The sequence below is a fragment of the Polistes dominula genome, unplaced genomic scaffold, assembly GCF_049000335.1.
Source record: "Polistes dominula isolate Pdom_NZ unplaced genomic scaffold, Pdom_raw_medaka contig_31, whole genome shotgun sequence".
Classification (NCBI taxonomy): Eukaryota; Metazoa; Arthropoda; class Insecta; order Hymenoptera; family Vespidae; genus Polistes; species Polistes dominula.
This window is the reverse complement of record NW_028300925.1, coordinates 3,763,557-3,790,078: the sequence shown is the minus strand read 5'-3', so window position 1 is coordinate 3,790,078 and position 26,522 is coordinate 3,763,557. Positions and strand designations below refer to the sequence as shown.

Here is a 26,522-nt window from a genome sequence, read left to right as displayed (position 1 = left end):
AAAAAAGATCCGTCATTTTCTCCAAGAGGAGGGAGAAAAATAACGTGGAGTTTTTTGCCCGAGGATAAACGAGAGAACGACCAAAAGAAAATAATGGAAAGATAAAAGGAAGGAAGGATACGATTCGAGAAGGAAGAGGAGGAGACCAACGAGGGATGGAAAAGAAGGAAAAAAGACGAATGGACGTAGCAAAAGAAAATAATAAGGGTAGAATTAAAGAGAGAATTACGAGGGTGAAAGAGAGAGAGAGAGATACAAATTCAATTTCGCGCAGGGCAGTTTTCGATTAGGTGAAATATATATAGAGGACGAGCCCAAAGTTTTTTAGGTTGATTTTTAAAAAAGGAGAAAAAAATCCATTAAATTTAACTTTTTTCGAGACTTTTTTTTTAAAAAGACCAATAACTTCTTTCCTTTTATTTTTTTTTTCTAATTTGTAAAGCTAAAAGTCTAATTGCGAGCTCGAAAAGTCTCGAAAAAAGTAAAAAGAAAGAAAGAGTAATGAATTTTGTATACTGCGTAAACAATTTAAAACCCGCCTAGAGGAAGACTTTTGGCTCATTCCAACCCAAGTTTGTATTTTCTTTCCTTTTGTCAGCCCTGATTATAACTTGCCTGTCGGAGGTGTCGCGCTCAAGGTCGATCATGTCGTCAGATATGGCGGAAAGAAGATTCGAAGAAGGGGTGGTGGTGATGATGGTGTCGTTAGCAGAGGCAATCGTGACGGTGGAGGACGTGGTGATGATGGTGGTAACAGAGGCAGGCTCCGTTTGGCAAGGGTTGTCATGCGGCTGGCTGGTCTGCGTGGAGCCCCCCGGGGGCGGGGGTGGGCCGCCCCTAGGCCGGCATTTTGGAAAAAGTCGGTTTAAGTCCGCGTTCTCCAAGATCAGGCTTGTCATCGCCACGTAACGTTCATGTCCCTTAGGAGTATGTCCATTCTGCAATTAAAACAAAACTAAATTAAAATCAATTGAAAGATAACACACACACTCACACATGCACGTACGCACGCACGCACAAATAAACAAGTAGGTATAGTCATTTCTGCAATTATTCTTTGGCAAATATTAAATCTCGTATACGTTCGCACGCATACATATTGATATAATATTAACTGTTTAATATTTAACAAATAATATTGAGATAAAAGAAAGAGAAAAATAATAAAAGCATTATAAATATTGTTAGTTCACGGTATCATTTATTTATTTAATAATAATTAATGAAATATTTGTTTAGTCTTTTATATATATTTACGTGCACATATAATATACGATATGGATATATTATTTTTTGTTGTTTTTGGGGTTAATAATTAGTACACAACGCGTAGTTCGTTAAGCGTTAATTCGTTTCTTCGGTTGCCTGGACTTAATCTGTTTCAGGTGAATCAATTGGAGAGAAGCATCGATGTGGGTGACGATGGGTGTCGATGGGTGTGCAAATGGGGGAGATGTGTCGATTTAAAGCAAAAAGGAATCGATACAGTGGATTCAGCTGAAAAGTTGATCCGACGATAGAGAGAAAGGAACCCGTCTCCAAATTGGTTATCAATTAAATGCTTTGTCACGTAATTGCTTCGATTCGAGAAATCAAGCGCTTCGCAGAGTGAAAATCCACCTTTCCTTCTCTTTTTCCCCTCTTATTCACCACCCTTTTTATATTCGCTCATCCATTCGATGAGATAAGAACGATTCTGGATTAAACTCCGATCATTAATGGTATTAGACTAATATCTTAATGCGTTGTGTCTGCGGATCACAGAAACGAAGATAGAAAATTTAACAAAAAAATAAAAAAAATAAAAAGAGATTAAATTCAATAAAGAAAAAGAAAAAAAAGAAATAAGTTCAAAGAAGAGGGGAAATATGTGCCAAGAGTAATCTATTCGTTCGAGTGCAATACTATCGACGAGATATCGAAGGAAACATAGAAAGAGAGAGAGAGAGAGAGAATATTTCAAAGACGGTACAAAGCATTCGACATTAATAAATTCATCGCTTGCTTTCTTTTTTTATCACATTGCAAAGAGCAATTAAAAGTCAACTTTTACAAATACGAAGAAATAATAATAATAATAATAAACTTTTTCAAAGTATTAGTTGCATTCGTATTTACTTGCTTTAACGTTGTACAATTCCATTATGAGAAGAATGTCTATCGATTTCTTCCTCCCCCCTCCCCTCCCTCCCTCCCCTTCCCTCCTCCAACTCCTCTTCTCTTCTCTTTTCTACTCTATTTTTCCGGAATACTCCGACGAATTTAAATCAACTTTAACTTTATCCTCGGCGTGTTATTTCGAACGAGCCTGACGACGACCCCGCCGCTGCTGCTGCTGCTGCTGCTACTGGTGGTGGTGGTGGTTTCGTTGCAATCGATTCAACTATATGTATTTTTTGACTCTGAATCCAAACCACCTTTTAATTTCATTTCAGGGAATCTATTAACAAAACGAAGAAGAAGAAGAAGAAGAAGGAAACATTGATCCTTATGAATAAATCAAAATACAAGATATTGTAATCAAAATATAGATAATTTTGCAAGGATATTATCTTAAAACTGAAGTTCCCATTAATAGAACTTGGCTGGTGTTTGACGATCACTCGACGAGCAATTAGGGTATTATTATTAACTTCGAAAGGACGTCGCGCGTCGAGTGCCATTTCTTTCCGCATATTTTTACAAGAGGGTAGTGCCGAAAGAAGAAGAAGAGGAAGAAGAAGAAAAATGAAAGGAACGGTGGCGTTAGGTCGAAAAAAAGAAGAAGAAAAAGAAGAAAAAAAGAAAGTATGAACGTCGGTGGTTTGAAAGGAGTGACAAAAAATTCTTACGTCGTTCGCTAATGAGGCCGTACACGAGCCGGAGGATTACACACACCTACACCGAAATCCCAAAGCAAATCCTACCTTGGCTAGAACTTGTCTCTCTCCTCGCACACGTTTCATTTGCGGTGAGCTCGAAAGTGTTACTTCATACGTTGGCCCACCTTCAAAGAGGTTAAAGCGAGTAAGAGAGGAGGAAGACAGACGGAAGTTGGATACGAGGGACCATCTATCCCTCTCGTCAACTATGCTCGCTCTACGTTGTGTTGGTAGCGAAGAAGGGTGGAAACAGTCAGACGGTAATCCACTTGAAGCTGCAGGTGACTTCTGCTCTTATGAGTTCTCCTCCCGTTCGTGTTCCTACTAGGTACCATCACTGTACTCCTCATCTATGTATTTCTATCTCTCTCGCTCGGTCTTATTCGAAGTTAGGTATGCGAGTTTATTTGGCACACGGGATGGCGAACGTTTCCTCTCTCTCTCTCTCTCTCTCTTTTGTGAAATGTTTACTCGTCCGTTCCTATCTTCTCTCCCTCTCTCTCACTTTCTGTCTGTTTCCTTAACTGATGTCGGAACCCACCAAGGGAGCATAGTTAATTGTCGGATGATAATTAGTGTTATCGTTCTAAACGTATGCGCAACAACATTCAAATCTACGTTCGAGCATGTAATTATTGTACTTGTTACACCTGTGACTAGGCGCTACTTGCTTCTTCTTTTTTTTTTTTTTATTATTCAATATTTTCCATACACAATTATTTATAAATTGTTTTGATCGTAATATTTTTATACAGCTCAAATAATAGCACGACGCGGAAACGTTTATAGAGTAACTCGATATTTGCGCATTCTCCATTAGTCATTTAACGGTATATTTTGAAAAAGGCAACGCGATTAACAATTGATTTGGCAAAACAAGCACACGAAACTGTTACACGTTGATTTTATTCGTTAACCTTTACAATTGGACTCGGACAATGGTGCTTTGCTTGTTTGCTTCGCTTGCTTACTTTCGGGATTGTCTTGTTCGTTTGCTTTTTTTAGAATTTTTAACTTTCCTAATTCAAATGTTAGAACAAATTTTTATCTAAAGATATATAAAAATGATTTTGTATATATATATATATATATAATTAGAATTTAAATGACCAACTTTATATTACGTGTCGTGCAATTTTATTTTTCAAATTGTAATAGATGGATCAATTTATTTCGACAAAAGATTATACGTTTCGTCACGGATCTTTCGATTTATTTTAACACATATTCTCCCCATACCTACCTATTGTTATCAAATATTTTTCTTCCATATTTTATTTTGTTTTACAAATACATATATAAATATATCACTTTGGAGAAATAGAGGAAAGAAAAACAAAGATATAAAATCGTCAATGATGACGTGGGGGTATCGCGAAGCTTACGCACCAACGAATTTCAACACACGAAAATATTCTCTCTCTCTCTCTCTCTCTTTCTCCCTCACTCTACATCTCGATAGTCTATCACCTTTTTTGTTTGACTTTTTTTAATATTTTTTTTTTATACATAAACGATTTCGTGCCTCAACGATTTCGACGTATGCGAAAAATGCAGAAAATTCGCGTACGTACGAACGAACGAACGAATGAACGGACGAATGAACGAACGAACGAACGAACGAACCCCCGACGATTTATATGCGTTTCTAGAGATTTTCCTCGACGATAAAAAGTTCCGGCTCACAACAGGAAGATGAAAAAAAAAGAAAGAAATAAAAGAAGCTAGTAGCACAAGCTAGCCAACGAAGGTATCTCCTATATAACCGCGGTTAATTAAAAAGACGATAAACCGATGATGCGTTGAAAACCACCAGAACGGATATCGTCCTTCGAAACGTCAGATAGATAGAGAGAGAGAGAGAGAGAGAGAGAGAGAGAGAGAGAGAAAGAAAGAAAGAGATTATTAATTTCACTCGTTACTTAGTATCATACAGTTATATTTATCATGTGTGTGTGAGTTTGAGTACCCCTCCACCCCATCGATCTATTATGGAAGATACGAATTTTCCTTCGAACTCTCCAAGATCATTCGCAGTGGTAGTAGGATTTCTATTATTAAAATTAGAAATAATCGATATATGAGATATGTGTGAGACATCAAAATCGAGAGAGTATCTCTTTTTTAAAATCGTTTCTTATTAAATATATGCATTTATATATAGATCGTGATTAACGAATATTTTATATTTCAAAAGTACATTATTCCGGATGATCAATTTTTTTTATTAACATTTCTGATATTAAATAATCAATAATGTCTATTAATATTTATCTCAAATTCCCATTATTATTCATTCACGTGATCCGATAAAAAGAATACGAAAATAACAAAATTATCAAATATTAAAATACATTCGAAATATAGCCCGTTTTTTTTTCCGTACACTCGTCTTTTATTTTCTTGGATAAAAATTGAAAGAGAAAAAAAGAAAAAAAAAAAAAAAAAGAAAAAAAAGAAAAAATATAAAAAAAAGTCATCGAAGAACGAATGGAACTTAACGCCGTCCCGTTAGTTTTTTAGATCGAACGATAAAATCTTTTTTTGCCATGCCGAGGGAAAAATATAACACATACAGACATGATTATGATCGGGGTATATCGGGGGAGTAAATGTAATAAAGACAAAAGAGAGAGAGAAGAGTTTTGGGAATAGGAGGGTGATGCTTGAGTCACTTGATGACGCGTACGAATTTGCTACCCTTCAGATATATATCTCTCTCTCTCTCTGTTTCTCATTCGTATGCCGTGTGACTCAGTTCTGAATTACGAGTAGCTCGACTAGCCATATATTCATTATCGTATTATGGTCCCCCTTCGATAGATATGAAAGGGAAAGGGGAGATATACTGTGTTCGATCGGTTCGTTTCTGCGAAAGCACGTATCTTCTGTCAAGGCGATGGCATCGTTTCAATGATCAACTCGTCAAAGACATGTGTATATGTGTGTTGAGATCAGATGATGGGATCTGTGAGACGATTAAAACACAACATCTTCTCCTTTCGTGTATCCTGAAACCTGAATATATCCAATGACATTCGACACTATTCGATATCTATGCTACGTCTGTATTTCAATATATATAAATGTATATATGTATGTATGTATATATGTAGGAATATGAAGAGAAACAAGGAAATGTAGACCAAACGGTCAGGTGGGGATTAACCGATTCATTTGACCGAGTCACTCGATATTAGAACGTTTAATTAAGGGAATTATTATACGAGAGCACACTAGTTCTAACAATGCACAGAGTTATCGGCTTGGTTGCACAGTCTTGTTACTCTAATGACGACAATAATTTACTTTACTCGAATGGATCGTTTCTGGTCTGTACGTGCAAAACTAATCCACAATTTCATTTATTATTGGAATATTTTGGGACTAAAGCAATTGTTCGTTCTCGACTGATTTTATTATTTCCATTCTTCATTTTTGTTATTCGTTTTGTGTATGGAGAGTAGAGGTAAGGAGTAACATCTCTTATGGGAGAAAATGTGAAAAAGTTGTTCAGCATTTTCTATAAATAATAGTTCAGAAAACCTTCCAAAATACACAGAGATGTTACTCCTTGCCTCTACCTTCCATAGTTTTGTGTTGTTTCAAGAAAAGTCTAATTGATTTTTATAATCAATTTAGGAGTGAATCGTTGATCAATCCCATATATAGGATGATATCACGTTTTTTTTTTTATATGGATCGTTAAACTTGAGAGGAAAATGATACGATCAGATAAAGCATTTTTATTTGCTATCGCTTCGTATTACGTGTATCTTACGTTCAAATGTTTATCCTATCATTTCTCATGAAAATATATTCTCCACATATCTTCTTCTTTTTATTTTTCTTCTTCTTCTTCTTCTTCTTCTTGTTTCCCTACTTGAAAAATGATAGAAATAAAAATAAAAATAAAAAATATAGGGTGAAAGAGATAGGGAAAAAAGACAGAGGCGTCGTTTAGAAGTAACGACGACTCTCGCTTAGAGCTCAGTGAAGTAAAGGGCCCCATCGTTGTTCAGCGCGTCACGTTGAAATATAATGGACACGCGAATAATTAAAAGTGCACGAGGTCCTTTATTCTGCATTAATGAAAGGAAAATTGCTATGATCTTAAAGTGACCAAAAAAAAAAAAAAAAAAAAAAAAATAAAAGAATAAAAAAACAAAATAAAAGGTAGAAGAGAAAGATAAAAATAAAATGAAGGAAAAGGAAAAAAAAGATATATACGAAGGGTGTATGTGTGTGTGTGTGCTTCGGGTTTGAGTCCTTGTAAGAAAAAGGTCTTTCATTTCCACTGCTCACTCGAGGCCAATTTAATTCTTCGTGAAACCCAGAGACGAGGGGAGGGGGGGATGATCAAGAGCAAGTACGCGTTTCTTCCTTCCTTCCTTCCTTCCTTCCTTTTTTCCTCCATGTTAGGTTTTCCTTTTTTACCCTCAGTTTATAACTTCGGACAGCAATATTTTCTCGAGAATGGAACGTTCTATAGCCAACAACGTTGTCCCTTTTATACGAACAACGGCCGATTTTATAATTTAACTTATAATAATTGGACCTTTTTTGGAATTATATTGGATATATTGGGTGAAATCAAATAAGCTCTGAAGAAATGATTTATTTGTGCATTTTTTAAATAATGTTACAAAATAGAATTGACCGATTCATCCATCGTATTTAATTTTTATTTGAATTTCGTAACTAAAAATAATATTCCTCTTACCACGAGGAGACTGTCGAGAAAGAGAGAAAGAGAGAGAGAGAGAGAGAGAGAGAGAGAGAGAGAGTTCAAATTCGAATTAAGGAATTAAATCGAGTAGTGACCGAGAGTAACACCTCTCCAATGCAAAGGCTAAATTTGCATATGGCGAAACACAATCAAAGGTTGCGTCAAAGTTCTGAAGCCTTGCTACTCATTCCCCAAATCTTGTGATTCTGTGAGTTTCGAGTATTCGACATCAACTTTGTTCTCACCCTGTAGATCGTCTCGAATCTCTTTCCTTTATGACTGCTCTATGTTTCGTCATTAATATTTTTTTAATTAATATTACGTCGGGTAATAATGCAATGTACACACGTGTATGGGTCTGAATCTTGTATAAGGTTTTTTTTTCTTTTTTACCACGGATTGTAACGTTAATTAATTTTTAAAAAGAATGAAAAATTGTTGTATATTAAACAAAACACACACACACACACACACATATATATATATATATATATATATATATATATATATATTGTATAATTTATTATTATTTTCATAGTTACCTGTTAAGAATTGCAAATAATAATTTATCAAAGAGAAAAAAATTTGTAATGTTAATAAATTTATTAAATAAAAAACTAAAGAATTTTCTTAATGAAAAATGTTGAAAATGAACAAGTTCATTAAAAATTTTCGAATGAACAAATTTTCTTCCTATTCTCGTGTTTCTTTTTCCACTCCCACTCTTTGATATTTTCACTTTTGTTTCCACAAACACAGATTTTTCCTTGTGCACCTATATATATATATATGTACATGTGGTCTCTTTGTGTTTCTTTGCTCTCTTTCGTTTTGATCGACACTTCTTTAATTCATCCCTCGAGCATTAACACAACACACACGTCTGACACTTCTGACGATTGAAGAATTTTACTTTGAAAACTCATTGGAGCATAGAGAGAGAAAGAGAGAGAGAGAGAGAGAGAGAGAGAGAGAGAGAAAGAGAGAGAGAGAGAGAGAGAGAGAGAGAGAAAAGTACTCAACGGTTTCGAATTACCCTAGCACTTTTCAACGATTCTGTTATGTACCGGCATGCAATGGCGGCTCGTGTGGATGGTGAAGTACTTAAACGGACTTCCAATTCGCATAACCGGGGGAGGGAGGGGTAGTGTAACTTTGACTTTATTACGTGTACTCGAGGAAAATGGCAGCCGTTAAAATGATATTCGCTTACGCACGTGAACATACGTGTAACATACAAGGTCTTTAAACTACTTCGAATGAGAAAGTTAGTGATAAAGGGTGGACCTACACAATGTTAAGGGTTAGGGAATATCGAATGCTATGAATTACAAAACATAGACGACGTACAGACGCAATTTAGATTACGATCGTAAATAAAATGGACACCACCTGATGCGACCATATTTCTTTTTTTCTTTTTGCTTCACACTCACTGAAAAAGAAATGTAAAAATAGAGGGAGAGTTAGATCGGTAGGGGAAAAAAAAATGGAATAGAAAAGGATCATTATAGAAAGATGAACGATTCGTAACAATTGATGGTTGAAAAGTCGGAAAGCTTCGTGACCTCTTGGAAGGCAGTGATTTGATGTAATTTCAAAGCGAACGCACGCTTGAGTGGTCGCGTATACACACACACACACACACACCACCCACTCGTTGCACACGTTGTCGTCGTCGTCAGCCGTTTCTCGCGAATACCAGGTAGGTAATTTAAAAGAAAGGGAATTTAACCGAGCGAAATTCGTGCTTCGTAATCTAATAAACCGCTAAAGCTTTTTCATCGGATACCCGTTAAAGATTGTTTTTTTTTCTTCCTCTCAGAGCTCAATTTTTAAGGACTTCCTTTTTACATCTTATTTATGTATATATTTTTTTTCCTTTTTCTTTTTCTTTTTTTGACCAAACAAACGAGTAATGAAATTTCACGAAAGATTTGCAATCAATCACTATCACTTGAAATTCGCTTCCACGAAGAAGGAAAATCGATAGAAAGGGGGTTAAAAAAAAAAAAAAAAAAAGAAATAAAAATGATAAAAAATAAAAATAAAAATTAAAGAAGATGTCCCCGTAAGCCGTTAGCCGTGTGTTTATACATTTTTACATCACCGTTAAGTTAACTCTTTGGGGTACACAGTGGGATTAAAAGTGTCCTACCACCTTTTTGATACACCGTAATGCACGGTGGGACATTTTTAGTCCCACCCTGAAATATTGCAATAGCTACACATGCTCATAAGTTTATATTTCGTCTTATTTACTCTAAGCAATTGGTTATTAATGTTTTTATATTATGTAATATCTTTATTAATAAAAAATATACACCAATGTTATTTAATTTAAAACTTAATCAAATTTTTATGCAACATAGAGATAGGGCTATTTTATTATCTGAAATTTTATGCCGCAAAGAGTTAAAAGAAAGATTATTTTCAGCTAGGTGATAGGGGTGTAATAGCTACCCAGCTAGCTAGCTAGGTAGCTAGCTGGCTAGCTGACTGGCTGGCTGGCTGACTGGTTGTTGCCGAGGTTAGTAAGAAGCTAAGCGAGCGTGAAAGAATTACACGAGGAAACCCTCTTCCTCACCAACCCCCCGCCACATACCATGCGAGATGGTAGTGGATGGATATTCGAAGTATACCTGCGACTAACGTAAGAGAAAAAAGATCATATAAATACGTACATTCTTCGTATAGACAGGAGGGGACACAGGGGTAACAGGGGTTATGTTAAACTCGACTCAAGATGGCTACCACACGTCAACAATCTTTTTTTATATTTTTTCTTTTCTTTTCCGTAACAACGAAAAATAGAACAGGATAAAAGACAGATATAAAAGATAAGGAAGAACCAAATTATTTAGTAGGATTCATATTTAACTTTCGTCATGGCAAAGGAAAAATATAGAAACGAAAATAAAAATAAAAAAAAAACGCGTGAAGAGAAGAGGAGATCTAAAAGATTCAACGAATATCAACTAAGCGGAGAAGGAGGAAGAGGAGGAAGAGGAGGAGGAGGAGGAGGAGGAGGAGGAGTCGAGGTCAATGCGCAAATAAGGAAACTCATTTAGGGAAAGAAAAAAAAATGAGTGGTCGTAAGGAAGGAAAAGGGTAGAAGAAATTTATCTTGGTCGTGCACCGTGGGGCTAAAAGACTTTACAAATTCGCATGTTCCTGCTGACACGTAACACGTATATACGTGTGTGTATGCGTACGTGTACCCGTCTCTGTGTAAGTAAAAGGGTGTTGGTTCGAATAGCTCGCAAGTTGTAAATGATTTAAGGGTGCACGAGAACTGGCTACTGGCTTACCTGCCGCTGGCTCTACCCTTCTTCTTCTTCTTCTTCGTGGTAACCACCCATCCACCCACCCCTTTTTACCACGGTGAAACGTTAATACCGTTTTTACACGGTCGAGCGCGCGCTTAAGCAAAAACGAACAAGAAATAAGAAAAAAGCCCGCGCGCGAGCGGACGAAGGCCTGCAGCGAGAATGAAAATCCTTGGAAAAAGGTCTCGCGTGAGGAGGAGGAGGAGGAGGAGGAGGAGGAAGGGGGGCAAGGAGGTAAGAGGAAGGACGACATTTAAAAAAGAAAAGGACCTATAAATTTACGAGGGCGAACTTCGCGAGTGTTATATCGCACCTTCGAAGTCCACTTTGTACTTTGCGATAAGAAACTGTACCAACAGCAGACTCTGCTGTTCTGTATGCATGTGAACACGCGTACGTATTACAGGGTGGCCCAAAAGTCCTTAGGTCATTTTTTACAAAATCAACCACGTACTATTATATTTCTCGAGACTTTTTTTTTCCAATCTAATCGTTTTTCAAATTGTAAAAAAAAAAAAAAAGAGGAAAAAAAAGAAAGCACGGAAGAAGAGTTCTTTCTTAGGTCCCCGATAGTTTTATAATTTGAAATATAAACTTGGCCTGGAAAGTCTCGGTAAAAAAAAAGGGTAATTGATTTTTAAAATTACTCAAGAACTTTTGGCCTAACCTATACACAGGTATATAGTCGTAGTTGTTGTGTTGTGTCGAAGAAATAAGTTTACGTTTCTTTTATAATGTCAGTGTTATAATATCAGTGTCGCTGACAGTATTTGTTCTGGTCTATATGCAGCGTAATAAATAAAATAATAATAATAATAGTCATGATGATGATGATGATGATAACATTTAAAGTATTATATAATAATGTAATCCCAAAAATATAATATAATGTTAATAATAATAATGATAATTAATAATCGTAACAACTATAGAAATAATAGAAACGCGTGTAGGTATAATGTAAGTAGAATAAATATTTTGATATTAAATAATTAGTTGTTTTACTCTTGATAGATAATAGAGATAGAAATATCCGCTGCTTGGCAATCGATCCTACCTCGTATGCGACTTTCCTTTTTATATTTAAACATCTATATTAGTATATCGTACTACGATATATGTATCCCTGTGTTAGCTGTAATATAGATAAACACATGTTCATCCGTACTCGGTGAAAAAATACGGTTTTCACATATTCAAAGTATGACAAAAAAAAAAGATAAGGATCCTTTTCAAAAATTTTCACGGGATTTCTAAAAATGAATAAAGCACATTTTAAAATGGAACATTAATTTGAAAGGATATTATAACAAATTAATTATAAACAAATTTAATAATAAATCAAATGGGAATAATTAAATCATAATCATTTAATTTATTATTTAGTAATTATAAACAAATTAATCAAAATTTTTGTGCACTTTGTATTATCGTTTTCACCGAATAAAGGGAAATAAATTCCAAGGTTTTCGACTATATGATATTAGTTCGTTCGTTTTACGTATTATATGTAGGTATAATGCATACACTCATACACACGCGTATATATACATATATATATATATATATATATGTATATAAATTTACGTAGTAGGTAAATATATTGCATTATCATATCGGGCCAGTGACCTGTCATTATATAGGAACGACTTTGGAAATAATTCGATTAAACCGCGTGCGTAAATTCAACGAACACGCATCAGAAGAGAGAGAGAGAGAGAGAGAGAGAGAGAGGTGGAGTGCACTATCCAAGCGCCAGGAGGACATATTCAAAAGCCTCGACAGAGGCCACACAGCTAATCCAATATTTTTACTCGATCTCCCCTAGATCGATTTATTTTCTCTAACTTTCCTGGAGTTCTACCTCTCTCTCTCTCTCTCTCAATAAATTGTTAACCCCTATACAACAGCCCTATGTGCATTGCAACAACCCAACTCAACAACAACAACAGTAACAGTAACAGCAACAGCAACGACAACGATGACGATGACGACAACGACGACGATGGAGAAGATGTAATTCAATGAATCCAATTTTCTAGAGTTCGCTGGCTATATCGTAATCTCGTTACTCCAAGTATATATGTACTTATACATATACACATAGATACATACGTGTATATGAAATGATAGACTTTTAGTTGAAAGTTATATTTAATGACATCAACTATCTCTCTCTCTCTCTCTCTCTCGGTTTCTCTTTTTGTTTAGAAGCACAAAATGTCTCCTTTATCAAGCGGAGAGAGAAGTTCGGTCTAAGCAAAAGAAGATTTCATAGGAACGGAGAAAACGCGTTAGTACTTTGGTATAGGAAAAAATGTGAGAGAGTGGTATCAAGGGAGTACTCCACTCGGAGTTGGCCTCCCTATTCTTGGGCCTAGGCACTCACTAAAGGTTAAAATGATTTTCACCTATCCGCGAAAGGCGTAGGCAGGCAGCACCTCGACGCTCGTCGTCGCGAAACGAGCGTGCCAGTCGAGCGAGCACAGAACGTTGTTAATAGTAATAGTAATAGTAGTAGTAGTAGTAGTAGTAGTAGTAGTAGTAGTAGTAGTAGTAAGGGTAGTGCTCTAGTGGTGTAGGTATTATAGTACCTAGTAATAGTGGTGGTTGTGGTACGAGCGATGTTAGTAGAGGGAAACAAGGGGTTGGAAAAGAGGATGTATGTGTGCGTGCATGCGTGCGTGTGTGTGTGTGTGTGCAAGAAAAGCATAGGGTTGGTGGTGGTGGTTGTAGAGAAAGGGCGAAGAGTGGAAGGACGAAGAGGGTAGGAGAATGGCGTGGCATCGAGTGAGAGGGGAAGAGGGAGAGGGGAAGTGAGAGGGTCTGCTCTGTGCTTCGCTGAGCGTGGAATCAATAGGGGGTCACTGGCACCAACAGATACAATCGGCACATTTTGAATCTGCCTTTCGTACTGCACCGCCCGACTGCATCGACCAAAATCTCTTTCTCTCTTTTCTTCTTGTCTTACGATCCCATCCTGTCGTGTTTTTTTTTCCTTTTATACCTTTTACTTTTTCTATCCTATTTCTATTTCTCTCTCTCACTCTCTCTCTCTTCTTTGTTGGGCTTTTCGTCCTCGAGAAGAACCAGGACCAATCTTTGTCGATGTCGAGTCAATGTCGTTCGTTTCTTTGACGAAGAGACCAAGTTTTGTCAATTTTCGACTTCACAAATGCCTCTTGCTAAAGTATGAGGAAAAAGATAAAATAGAGAGAGAGAGAGAGAGAGGGAGAGAGGGAGGATAGAATGGCGTATCGATTTTGCGAGAACACGAAGCGACTATTTTCACTCTCTTCCTATCTTTTTCCTCCCCTACCTCCTCCCTTCCATCCCTCGTTCTCTCCTTCCCCTTTTCTCCTTTATCTTTTTATTTCTCATTCTTTGGCTGTTTTGACGTCTTAGCTTGGCGTCACCCACCCTTCTTTTCTAGAGCAGACGAAAAAGATGGAAAACGTAGAAGAGGAGAGAGAGGAAAATCTAGCTAAGGGTTTGAAACGGGGATAGATAATTCGTGCCGACGAATGCGAATATTTTCCTTGCTCGTTCGATATTCAACAACGTGGGGGAGGGGGGGGGGAGGAGCGTCGTCCTTGTCGTAGTTTCTCTCTTTTCTGGTTCTTTTTCTGCTTTTTCTTCTTTTTCCTTTTCTTTCTTTCTCGACGTTGTACGCCCTTTTCACGCTTATTCAAGAAAGTCGAAAAGTAATTCCTTCCTCTTCTCGAAATATCATTGAATTCTTATCGTCGTTGAACGAACTCTCTAAGAGGAGGAACTTGAGAAAGAGAGGAAAAAGCTTTGCAAATGCGAATGGGAAACGTACCATCTCGAAAATCCTAGAAATGATGTTAAGGAAGTAAGAAATTGGTAGACGCGTGGTAAAAGATCAAATCGAAGAAAAGTTCGACATATTTTTTTTTTCCTTCTCCGTTATTTCTTTAATGTCGAATTATTTTTGCTTGAACTAAAATCGATTTGTTGTTAAAAATACAAAAAGAAAAGGTACGAAGGAAGGAAGGAAGGAAGGAAGGAACGAACGAACGAACGAACAGAGGTTGGAAGAAGATTTTTCTAATGCAGGACGCGACGCGTGCCGCAGGATGCGATGATTTCAACCTCCGCAATGCGATTTTACAAAAGGAAATGGTTAAAGAATTCGTGCGAGCTCGATGAATTTAAAACATTCTTTCTCTTTCTTCCTTTCTTTCTTTTCCCTTTCCATGGTGTTTGCTAAGCAAAAGAAGTACCACCAACCAACACATCGTTAAAGCAGGTTCGCCTAAGCCAACGAACCTTTATCGAGCTGTCGGAATTTAAAGAAGTTCTCTCTTTATCTCCTCCTCCTCCTCCTCCTCCTCCTCTTCCTTCCACCTCCTTCCACTCTCCCTCTTTCTCCTTTTCCTCGTCCTTCTTTTACTACCATCACCAAAGTACGTATTCGTAGGAACGCCTTTTCAGAAGTGCACTCGTTTAAGGGGTGGCCCTTTTATGCGTAAGTTAATTCACGCAGGAAAAGGTCGCTCGGTGTAAAGAGCACCAACCTAGATGGGAACTTCTGGAGCATCTCGTCCCTTTCCTCCTTCTCAACCCCCCCCTTCTCCTCCACCCACCTCCCTACCCTATCACTCTCTTTCTCTCTTATTTTATCTTTGTCTCTGTTTCTCGTATACCTCGTGCAACCCTCATAGTACTAACGGCCAAGTTGTGAATGCTGACCAAACGCTGTTTGCACGAGCGTTATAAACGAGAGAGAGAGAGAGAGAGAGAGAGAGAGAGAGAGAGAGAGAGAGAGAGAGAAAAAGGACTATTATCCATCCATCTTTCTCTCTTTCTCTCTTTCACATTATTCTTCGTGATTCTCTGCCAGTTTCCAATGCATATACACGTTTGCACACATTCACGGGGGAAACAAGCAAACAGCGAATAACGTACACACTGATATTGTATAGATACACGTACGTACACATATATGCAAGAGGTAATTCAGGAAACGGTGCGATTATCGATCCAGTCGCCTTCACTTCCTGCAATTCATCGATACGTTGTAAACCGGCCAAAAAAAGAATAATGCAAGAAATTCGAGATAAAGGAGGAGACCAATAAAAATATCAAATATAAAAATCAAACACATATATATGTATGTATGTATGTATGTAGGTACCAATCAAGGATCCATAAAAAAAAAACAAAAAAAAATGAAAAGTTCTTATAAGAGCCAGACTCTGTCTCTGAGAAAACGTATTTAGCCGAGAGATAATAACCTCTTGAATCGTTTCCTCAAGGACTTACTCTTTCGTTCCGACTAACAAAAGGTCGAGGCGAGTACTTTCGCACTTTTTTTTTACGACCAATCTTTTTCTCCCTACCACCCCCCCTTCGTCCTATTCTTTTTTTTATTTTTTTTTTTATTTTTCTTTCCCTTTCTCCTTTTACTCATTTATTATTATTTCTCTGAAACTATTTCTCGTTGATATTTTTATACATCTATCCCTACTTTTGTTTTTTTTTTTATTTCTCTCCAACTTTGAAATTTATAGAATGAATTTTGAAACGTGGTATTTCGCTTTTCGACGTTCATTTCTGTGGCATGCAACAGTAGTAGTAGTAGCAGTGGTAGCACCCAGCAAAACACATCCCAAGAGAGTCGTTTAACATCGTGGGAATCGGTAACGTTAATTTTCCAGCTTGGATATGGTCGCTTATGATTTATCGAAGTATGACGATGTGCGTTACTACGGGAAAAACAAAACGCGATACGATAATTAGTCAACTGGCGTAACTAACGAACGTAAGCTCACCGACAGTTCTATTACTCTTTTATCTCTCTTTTTTTCTCTCACTCGTTTCAGAGTGAGCGAGAGAGAGAGAGGGGAGGGGAACAAGCAAGCAAACGAGTTTTATGAAGTTTCGCGGTGGTTTATCGATACGATTATCCTTTTATCGATCTAATAAACTTTGTTTTACGAGAAACTCGCAGAGAAAAATATTTGATAGGATCGACTGCGGCGGAGCCAGCCAGTACTCGCAACAAGTGACGAACGATTTATTTTATTTTATTTTTTTTTTCAAAGCTTTATACATTATTATATATGTTAACTTTATTCGTGAAATAATTTACTGTTACAGGTGATAGAATAAAAGCGACCATTAACAGTATGAAATAAGACATAATTACATACTTTAATTAAGTAATGTTTGAATTCACATTAGACGAGTAGTAAAGGTACGAAATTGAAATTTCGATCCGTAGATTAGATCCAATAGAAATGAAGTATTATAGAAAAGAATTTTATTCGACTTATCTCGTCAAAATAAATCCTTAGTTGTGATTTATTAAGTCATTTGAAAAATAATTAGGATTCTTTTCCTATGGAAAATAAATAAATCTTAATCAATATAAATTACGTGTGACGTTGTTTGTCCGCAATGGACTCCTAAACTACTGAACCGATTTTAATCAAATTTTACACAATGTGTGCAGTTTCATGCAACTTAAAAGATAGAATAGTTTATATCATTCTAACAGATGGCGGTATAAGGTAATTCGTTGCTGATTGTGAGCCACAGCAACGGGTGGCGGGGTACCCCTAGTAAAAGATAAATTATCGAGCTGCTCGAAAAATTCGTTCTCGATTTATATAAATAGGTCAATAATTCATATTAATTTGTATTCAATTAATTATTACATATTCGGCGAGTAAACAAAATTACAAATCAGTAAATTTGAATAAGAAAAAGAAGAAAAAGAAGAAAAAAAAACAGAAAAGAATTTTCATTTTCATTTCGTATTCTCACATTGACGATGAACAATGGTAGAAAGGTAGAACTATGTACAATTTTAATTACGGGTCCACTCATTAATCTGTCGCCGTCGTCGTCGTCGTCGTCGTCGTCGTCGTTGTCTTTCGAAGTTGGAAAACTCACCGAGATAAAATCTGGAACGTCGGCTTTTTATTCGTGGAATCGTAGAAGCAAGATTACGCGTTTACCCCAAGTCATTTTGTTAGTTCGTTGGTATCGTAATCTCGCTTAGATATTGTCTCGAGACAAATATTTTTACTTCGACGATGGTATCCTCGATCGACAAAAGGTTAGAAAAAAGAATAAAATTGAGAAAGAAAATGTCCGAATAAAGGAAACATTATTGTTTGCTCTTTTGTACATAAAAACTAACGTGTATGTGTGTATGTGTTCCCCGTTATTCGTTACAAAATCTATACTCCTTTCTTTTATTAGAAAAAAAAAGGAGATAGTTTAATTGATTGTATATCTCTTAAAGCTTTTCTGAATAGAAAAATGAAATAAAAGAATAAAAATTAATAACGATAATAATAATAATAATAATAATAATAATAATAATAATAATAATAACTCGTTCAAATCATTGCTATAAAAGAAATGTTAAAAAGAATCGCTGAAACGTTGGAAACGAAAAAAAAAAAAAATTCCAAAATAATGATCATTAAAAAGCATTTCTCATTAAGACTTCAACGTTTCGCTTCCTATTTAGCTTTAGTCTCTATGAAATGCTCCAAACGAAATTGCAAAACTAACAAATATTCAAATAATAATAATAGTAGTAATAATAGTAATAATAAAAAATGCATATATTTAGAAAAGAAAAGAAAAGAAAAGAAAAGAATTTTCTTCATAATATCATAACCCTTTAAAAAACCCTTGCCTTTTTCTTGTTCGGTTCCTAAATTTAGTCGACAAGAAAATAAGTACGTGAGACGGAAAAAAGGACAGAGATAAAGAGAGAGAGAGAGAGAGAGAGAGAGAGAGAGAGAGAGAGAGAGTGAGTGAGAGTGAGAATGAGAATGAGGAAAGATTATCAAACGTTTGTCAACTATGAAGAAGGGAATCTCCTTTTCGCACTCTCTCTCTCTCTTTCTCTCCTTCTAACTTTGAAACGAACGCATTCACTTGGGTTTCTCTGCAAGTATTTTCTCTCTCTCACGATATGAGTAACTTTATGTCGAGAGGACTCGTGATGCTTGTCATAATGTACGGTGCGTCGCGTGTTCTTCTCGTAAAATCGTCTAGCATATCGCACGTCACGCGACGATGAGGATGACGACGACGACGACGACGACATTGCGAATATATTATAAAGCTGAGAAATATGAAGAAGACGCGCGACACAAGAGAGTTGAAAAGAAACTAATTGTAAGAAGGGTTGTTTGTTATCGAATGAAAACTACTATGAAAACTACAACCATCAGGGTTGCTGTGTGCAAACAACAAGGTTGTTGTGTGCGAACAACAAGATTGCACTTTATTGGCGCATTAGCGGAATTTTTGCTGCGGTGCCATGGCGTTAATACCTAAGTACCAAATATTGTAAATGTTTATTGATAAATATAAAGGTATTTAATTAAACGAACCGATAAAAATTTTTGATTTACGTATTAAAATAGTTTTGCGGGCGACCAAGAAAAAAGAAAAAAGAATAAAGAAAAAAAAAAGAGTAAGGTAGGAAGGAAAGAAAGAACGAAGAAAAAATACACTCGTAAATATAGGTTAAAAGAAGGAGGTCGGGGTCAAGCGGATGCTAAAATCCTTTGGCCGTCTTCGCTGCACGCGCTTTGATACCACTCTTCTCCCTCACCTCACCCTCACCTCACCCTCACCTCACCCTCACCCTCTTCTCCTTCTCCTTAACTACCCTTCTCTTCTCATCCCCCTATTTCACGCTCGCTCGCTCGCGCGCAAGCTCCTCGTCTCTAGTTTCGTCTCGGTTTTCCTATTTCGCGCTTGCTAACGAAAGACCAAGTGTGTGTAAGGGAAAAGGGAAAAGGGAATAAGGGAGAAGGGAGACGAAAGGTGTGGCGCCATGTTTTGATACTCACGGATTTCAACGCGTTCTCGAGAATCACATTACGTTTCCAAGATTGTTTCTCCGATATCGCGAGTTTCCTTTCCCGTTGTTCACTTCGATTTACGAAATTAATTACAAGAGATGAGAGAGAGAAAAGAATACATTTTCCTACGAAAATGCATAATACGAATAATAATAATTTGTTTATTTTCCAATATGTCCAAATCAATTGTTCTATTAACGATAATTATTCATATGGGTAATTTATTATTAACTCGCGTTACACGTTGATCATTCAATTTATTATTTTCGTTGTACTTTTTATTATACTTAGCGGTACGTATGTATACAACCACATTATTAATAAAATCTTAATATATATAAACTACGTGTCACGTTGTTTGTCCGCAATGGACTCCTAAACTATTGAACCGATTTTAATCAAATTTTCCACACTGTGTGCAGTTTCATTCAACTTGAAAGATAGGATAGTTTACATCTCAATTTATAATCGCAATATTATTTGTTTATTAACAAAGAGTCATGATTATCTCTGTTAGTTCGATAAGATTCTAACAGATGACGGTAAAAGGTAATTCGTTGCTGATTGTGAGCCACAGCAACGGGTGGCAGGGCACCCCTATTATAATATAAGAAGTAATAAGTAATAAGCATGAGGAATGTGTTCGTTTGAAAAGTAAATATAAAATGGCCGCTGAACTCCGCTTGACTCCGCATTCTCCAGTTATTTACTTGGAAACAACTGTGTTCTGTAGTTAGTAGAGCCTTGTTTTACTGCTTATTTACTTACTTACCATTCTCATTCGCTAACTCATTCGATATGTCACGCAATTTTGTAATACTACTGTAACACCTATGGGGAAACCTACTTGGAACTTTAGCTATAGGTATATATTCCAACAAAAGATATGCATAATAAGTATTGTAATAATCATGGAGAAAACAATCATAAAGAGAATTAACGTCGAACAATGTACCAGAGATTTACCGTACTGTTTAAAAGCTCTTTTACCTCGTTCCACCCTCGCCCATTTGCAAAAATGGTATACGTTTGTGTTACAATAAACGTAAGGCACGTTTGATCATTCACCATGAACCAACGAAGGACTCCCATTTTCGATGCGATCATGGTTATGCCGGAAGATGCAGGCCAATCGATAACAGTCGTTATTAAAAGCCACTTTGCAACCTTTTTTCAACCCCTTTTTTCACTTGCCCGATTTTTATATGTACATGTATATATATGTCTGCCGTGTTATATATATATAAGTATTTCCCGTTAAAGGTATTAAAGGAGGAGTATTCTCTAGAATGGATCGGATCGATCGCAAGTATTACACGTAGCAGTGGTCCTCAAACTTTTTCTTTTTATACCGATTCAACCGTAAAAAAGAGTTCTAATTAAACTTTTCACTATATATATATATATAATATTTCTCTTTTTATGTTATTTCTATTCATCATAATAATCATCAAAGATTCAAAGAACGTTCTTTCAATTTTTTCAAAGATGGTACACACCGATCGATGCAACCCCTCAACAGAGCTTCCAAACTTTGACAAAACTAATATCGTGAATTAAAAGAACAACACACATGGGAGGAGAACATTCGAAGACACCACCCCCCTGTCATTTGAAGAAAAAAATAAAAAGAAGTGTAGGTTATTGAGATGAGAAAAGGAAGTGAGCGGTGTGAGAGGGGGATTGGTAAAGGATGAAGAAGAAGACTCGACAATTTACGCATCGACAAAAGGCCTCGCTAAAGAAAAAGAAGAAGAAAGAAAAAAGAGGAGGTGATGGAGGAAGAGGGGTGGATCAGAGGGAAAAAAAAGCTCGAGAGGTGCTCGGATCATTCTTCCTCTCTCTCTTTCTAGTTTTTATTTCTTGTTCGAAGTACAAGTAGTTCAGTTCAGAGGCGAATAAAGAGGCAGACGAAGCCGCTCTACTCTACTCATCAAGATCAAACCTTTTCCCCGCTTGCTTATGAGAGAATTAGATCGACGAGATACAGAAGGTACACTTTGTAAGGGGTGAATGCACGTACGGAAAGAAAAACGGAAGGAAGAACGGAAACAAGGAAGGAGGAAAGGAAGTATCGTCGTCGAGGTGATCGATCAAAATACAGTCGAATATTTTCCAAACATTATCCAAACAATTGTTCCATTTTATTTCTCGGACAACGTTTACGAATGAGACAACTCGACCCCAATCGTAGTACGATCCTTTTTCTACGAACCCTACCATAAACGTTACTATAGTCAACTGACGTTGAACGACTCCGCGTATTCTAAAGGTGACTGAAAGAAAGTTGCCCGATAAAATTCTGCATGAATTATAACCCTCCGATTCTCTCTCTTTTTTTTTTTTATCCGTCTTTACACAAATATTACGCATATAAAAATAGAAAGTATATAAACTTGTGTGATAAACTTTGGATAAAGAAGCGAGAATAAGGATTAACTTGTAAAGTTAAATAACGTTAGGTAGGGAGGGTTAGAAAAACCACCTTTAGGTAAGACGTCATACACGTTTTATTCGCGGTTAACTAAACCTTTGCCATTATCCTTTAGACGCATATATTCGTTTATTATTCCTTCTACATACTAATTAAATGTTACTTCAAATAGAAAGTAATAATTTGCATGATGCGAGAAAGTAAAAAACAACAACGTTTCATCCATCTAATTGAAATTGATTTTTAAAGAAGTTTAATTTTATAAGAAAGATCGATGATCAATTGATCGATCTCGATCATTTAAAGAACATACTTCTAATCGTATCTAAATCGATCTTTCTATTATATACCGGTTAAAAATCAAGACGTCAGTGATAATATCGTTAAGACGTTTATTAGAAAACAAGGAAAAGTACTTTTCGGAGTCTAATACTTTAATAATGATCGATTGCATGGATATATAAATCGAAGTATGTTTGTGTTTATGTGTGTGTGTGTGTGTGTGAATGCATGTATGTAGGACGTTTGACTACTAACGCTTATAAACTTGAAATCGTTCGATAGATGTTCTTCGTCGTCGTTCGTGTTAGAGAAAGCACGTACGAAGGAAGAACATAGGCGCTAATCGAACTGCGAACGTCGAACGCCACTTTCGTTGTGTCACTAGAGGTTAGGGTAGTTTTTTTTCCTCTCTCTCTTACTCGTTCTTTCTAGCATACGTGCGTTCTCGCATAACTGGAAAATACTCGAAGCTATATAATGGCACGGTATCAAACCCTGCTTACAAGAAGCACGAGACACGGGATCGAACACCTGTATTTCGTGACGCATTATTAATGTTCTATGGGGGTGGGAAGGTGGAAAAATAAAAGATATGATTTCGTTCCCTTTTCTTTTTTTCTTAGTCTTGTCTTATATATCGATGATGTATACCTAAAAATAGTACAATGTAAAAATGCTAATACGAATTAATAGACTGCGTAAGATTGTACACGGATGTACATTGATTAGGTAAATCCTGATTAATTCTATTGATCGAAGGAGATTGAGGATCGATGTGAAAAGAAGAATGCAACCAATTGGCATAATCAAAATCGGTATTAGACAAAGGTGGTTGACGCGCATCATCTCGCGTCGCGGCGCCGCAACGAGGTCGTCGTCGTCGTCGTCGTCGTCGTCAACCCCTTGAAAGCCACCCTCTTACTCACCCGCTATTTCCCTTCAACCAAGAGCGTCGCGACGACCGCGATCCGTTGAAAAATCGGGACGAGAAGACCGATCGAACTGCACGTTGTTAAAGTATTAGACGATTGTGTCGTTTGCATGCATCAGAAACAGACGTAACGAGAATCACGATAAAAGAATAAAACGACACGAAGAAAAAAAAACAAAACAAGGGATTGAACGTGATAAAACGTAACGTCGAATGCCACAATGTGGCACCGTTTTTTTTTTCTTTTTTGAAGTGAAAACTTCTTTAGAATGGGTGTAATTTGAAAAAATGTAACGGAGCGGTAGGCGGCGATGAAACAAACGGCCGCGATACTAAATAAGAAGAGAATACAATTATCCTACAGCAGATATTTTGTATTCGTCTCATTTTCTCGAAACTTAGTTTTTGGAAGATTTCACTTCTAACACGTGTGATCTGTTTCACATGTTTCTTTTTTTTTAAATTAGCCCTCGAAAAAGAAAAAAAACATGAAAGTTCCTGTAACCGATCGATTAAGATTTAGATTAATAAACGTAAATAAAAAAAGGGGTACGAAACGGATTGAATCCGATTGATTGGCTGATCCATTGAATAGTCCATTTAGAATTCGTGTCAGATATCGGATAACTGTTAAGAATAAAGAACTGGACTATAAGTCGATTCTAATGAGTCCTAAGCACGTTGATGACAGTGTCGCCTTGGTAACGAGAAAGCCGGATGAGGAATAAGTTTCTAATCCGGATAGGAGACATTGTACCGACACCGCGGATGATAATACAGTCGAAAATAGCGCCAGTCGTCAAGGCGGATCATGAAAAGCCGGCTTGACAGACAGAAAGCTACTACTAACTGTCTAAGGATCGATAGAATTATGTAAGGGAGGAGAAGAGAGCGAATATTCCAAAACCACTGGAACATATATGAAAACTTTACCATGAATATGAACTATCTTCTATTTTTCTCTCCCTCTCTCTCTCTCTCGCTCTCTCTCGCTCTTTTTCGTGTTTTCTATTTTTTTGTATTTCATGATATTCCTAACCCTCCTCCTCTTTTTCTCATATTTTGTATTTCTTTCTATCTCGTAATATCCTCTTCTCTTTTTCTCTCTCATATTCTCATGTTTCGTATTTTTGTTCTATCTCATATTTTTTTGTCCTCCTTTCTCTACCATATTCTCATATTTTCATATTCTGTATTTCTTTCTCTCTCATTCGTCGATAAGTTTGACGATGAGCAACACATCGTCCTTGCTTGGTTCGTAGCTGAGTCTCGCCGTTAGGATCACGTCGTGCGGAAACTCGAGAAAGACCGTCACTGGTCCGCACCATAGGCCATTACGGTTTGATACGGGTAAGACCCCCATAGGTAATAGCCAAAGCATCGAATTTTCCTGCTAGAGGAGAATAACCGTTCTAAGCTTCTACGTGTCTCTCTTTCTCTCTATATATATAACTGTGTGTACAAATACAGGCTGGACCAAAAATAGTGACATTATTTTTTTAAATTACTATTGTTTCAAACTTTATCAAAATCATCAAACTACAAACTTAGAAACTTTCAACTCCTAGCTTGTACGTATTTATCTACGGAATAGCAATTAAATTAATTGACGTTAGCAGTTGTTCATCCCTTCGTTGATTGAAACCGTAACTCTGTTTGAAGCGATAGTTCAATATTTGTAAATTCAATTTACTTGCAATATTAAAACATTTTGGTCACACTGTACATATATGTTTGATATATAGGGTGAAATAAAAATACCTTTATTATCCAAAATAACTCTAAGAAATTATTCATTTTTTTTTTCATTTGTTCAAACTGATTGTTCAATTATGCTCGATACGCAAAATTAACATAGTTTAATCATTGATTTATCTATGATAGAACATTAGCAAGGGGATTGGTATTTCAGTTCTGGAACGATCGTTTTCAATCAACTCCTTGAACTCATTGAAATCTCGTGGTGGTTTTAGTAGGTGGTTCTGGTTCTGGATAAAATGACTTACATCTTACTCTGTTGCACTTGTACGTAAAATAGCATATCTATATAGTCAACAACCCTTAGAGAAAATGTATCCAAAGTGACGGTGGTAAAGTGACGGCAAAGAGTTGGCTTACTTTCGACAAAGATTTATATCCCCCCGTTTCTATTTTCTAGCATCTATGTTTCAAGCTGACAGACGTCGATCTTCTTTATTGTTAAACTCGAACAAGAGGAAGAAGAAGAAGAAGAAAAGGTAGGTAGCAATTTGTGCGACAAAGATAGACAGACTTTATCGACATTCGAACGAATATCATAGGATAAAAAAGAATATGATGAATAATTCAATGTAAATCACGTTTTCTAACTAACTGTACGGTTTTACCTTATCGATATAAAAATTCTTCTAACCACGATAGGTCTTTCTAGAAATAATTGATTAGTTTAAGACACTAGAGAGACAGAAAGTCTATCATTAATTTCAATTAGTTTTATTAGGTATATTATTCAATTTCAATCTAATAGTTTTATATTATATGGAAATAAAAAAAGATCATCTAAAAATATGTCGCATACAACGATTGAGTCATACTAAACGTGTTTTACACGCTCTTACATCGTTTCCTAATGTACATATGGAGATGCATTTGTGTCTCTCTCTCTCTCTCTCTCTCTCTCTCTCTCTCTCTCTCTATGTGTTTTCGAAGAAAGGATATGGATACTTATGCGGTATCGTGTTTCGTTTCATGGAAATCGTCGTCTACATATACATATTTATTACGTCGCTACGCGTATAGCGTTTACAAACTTACGAACAAAATTCTGCATTATTTAAAATATTGTTTTAAAAAATCAAATTCTTTTTTTTCTTTTTTTTTTTTATTGACGTAACATCTCAATCCGATCAAATTCCAAATATTTAACAACATTTATGGACAATGTAAGAAAAATAAATGGAATAAATTTTTTGTGTACTCGCGAGACAGATGGTCGATCTCATTTTTTGTTCTTTTTCCCCTAGGTGGATGATTGGTTTTACAATATTTTTTTTTCCTAGATGTAAAATAATATGCAAAAGAGACGACTAACACACACCATGTCGAAAGAGAAA

The 26,522-nt window shown here is 36.3% G+C and overlaps 1 protein-coding gene across 11 annotated transcripts in view; it reads right to left on the bottom strand.

Moving 5' to 3' along the window:
• LOC107072631 (uncharacterized) overlaps window positions 1–26,522 on the bottom strand; it is a 52,101-nt gene that overhangs the window by 24,288 nt on the left and 1,291 nt on the right. For 2 of the 11 annotated variants that reach the window (XR_016176091.1, XM_089171027.1), the window contains exons 1-2: window positions 2,907–3,313; window positions 616–938 (exon numbers count right to left, since the gene is read on the bottom strand). Coding sequence is in view for 10 of the 11 variants with exons in the window: in XM_089171027.1 (XP_089027153.1) it covers window positions 616–938; window positions 2,907–2,945 (362 nt within the window). In the remaining variant the exon portion in view is untranslated. Of the gene's footprint in view, window positions 1–615; window positions 939–2,906; window positions 3,345–15,882; window positions 15,944–26,522 lie in introns of those variants that run through there. The other 9 variants (XM_089171031.1, XM_089171034.1, XM_089171035.1 and 6 more) reach the window with 9 other exon arrangements.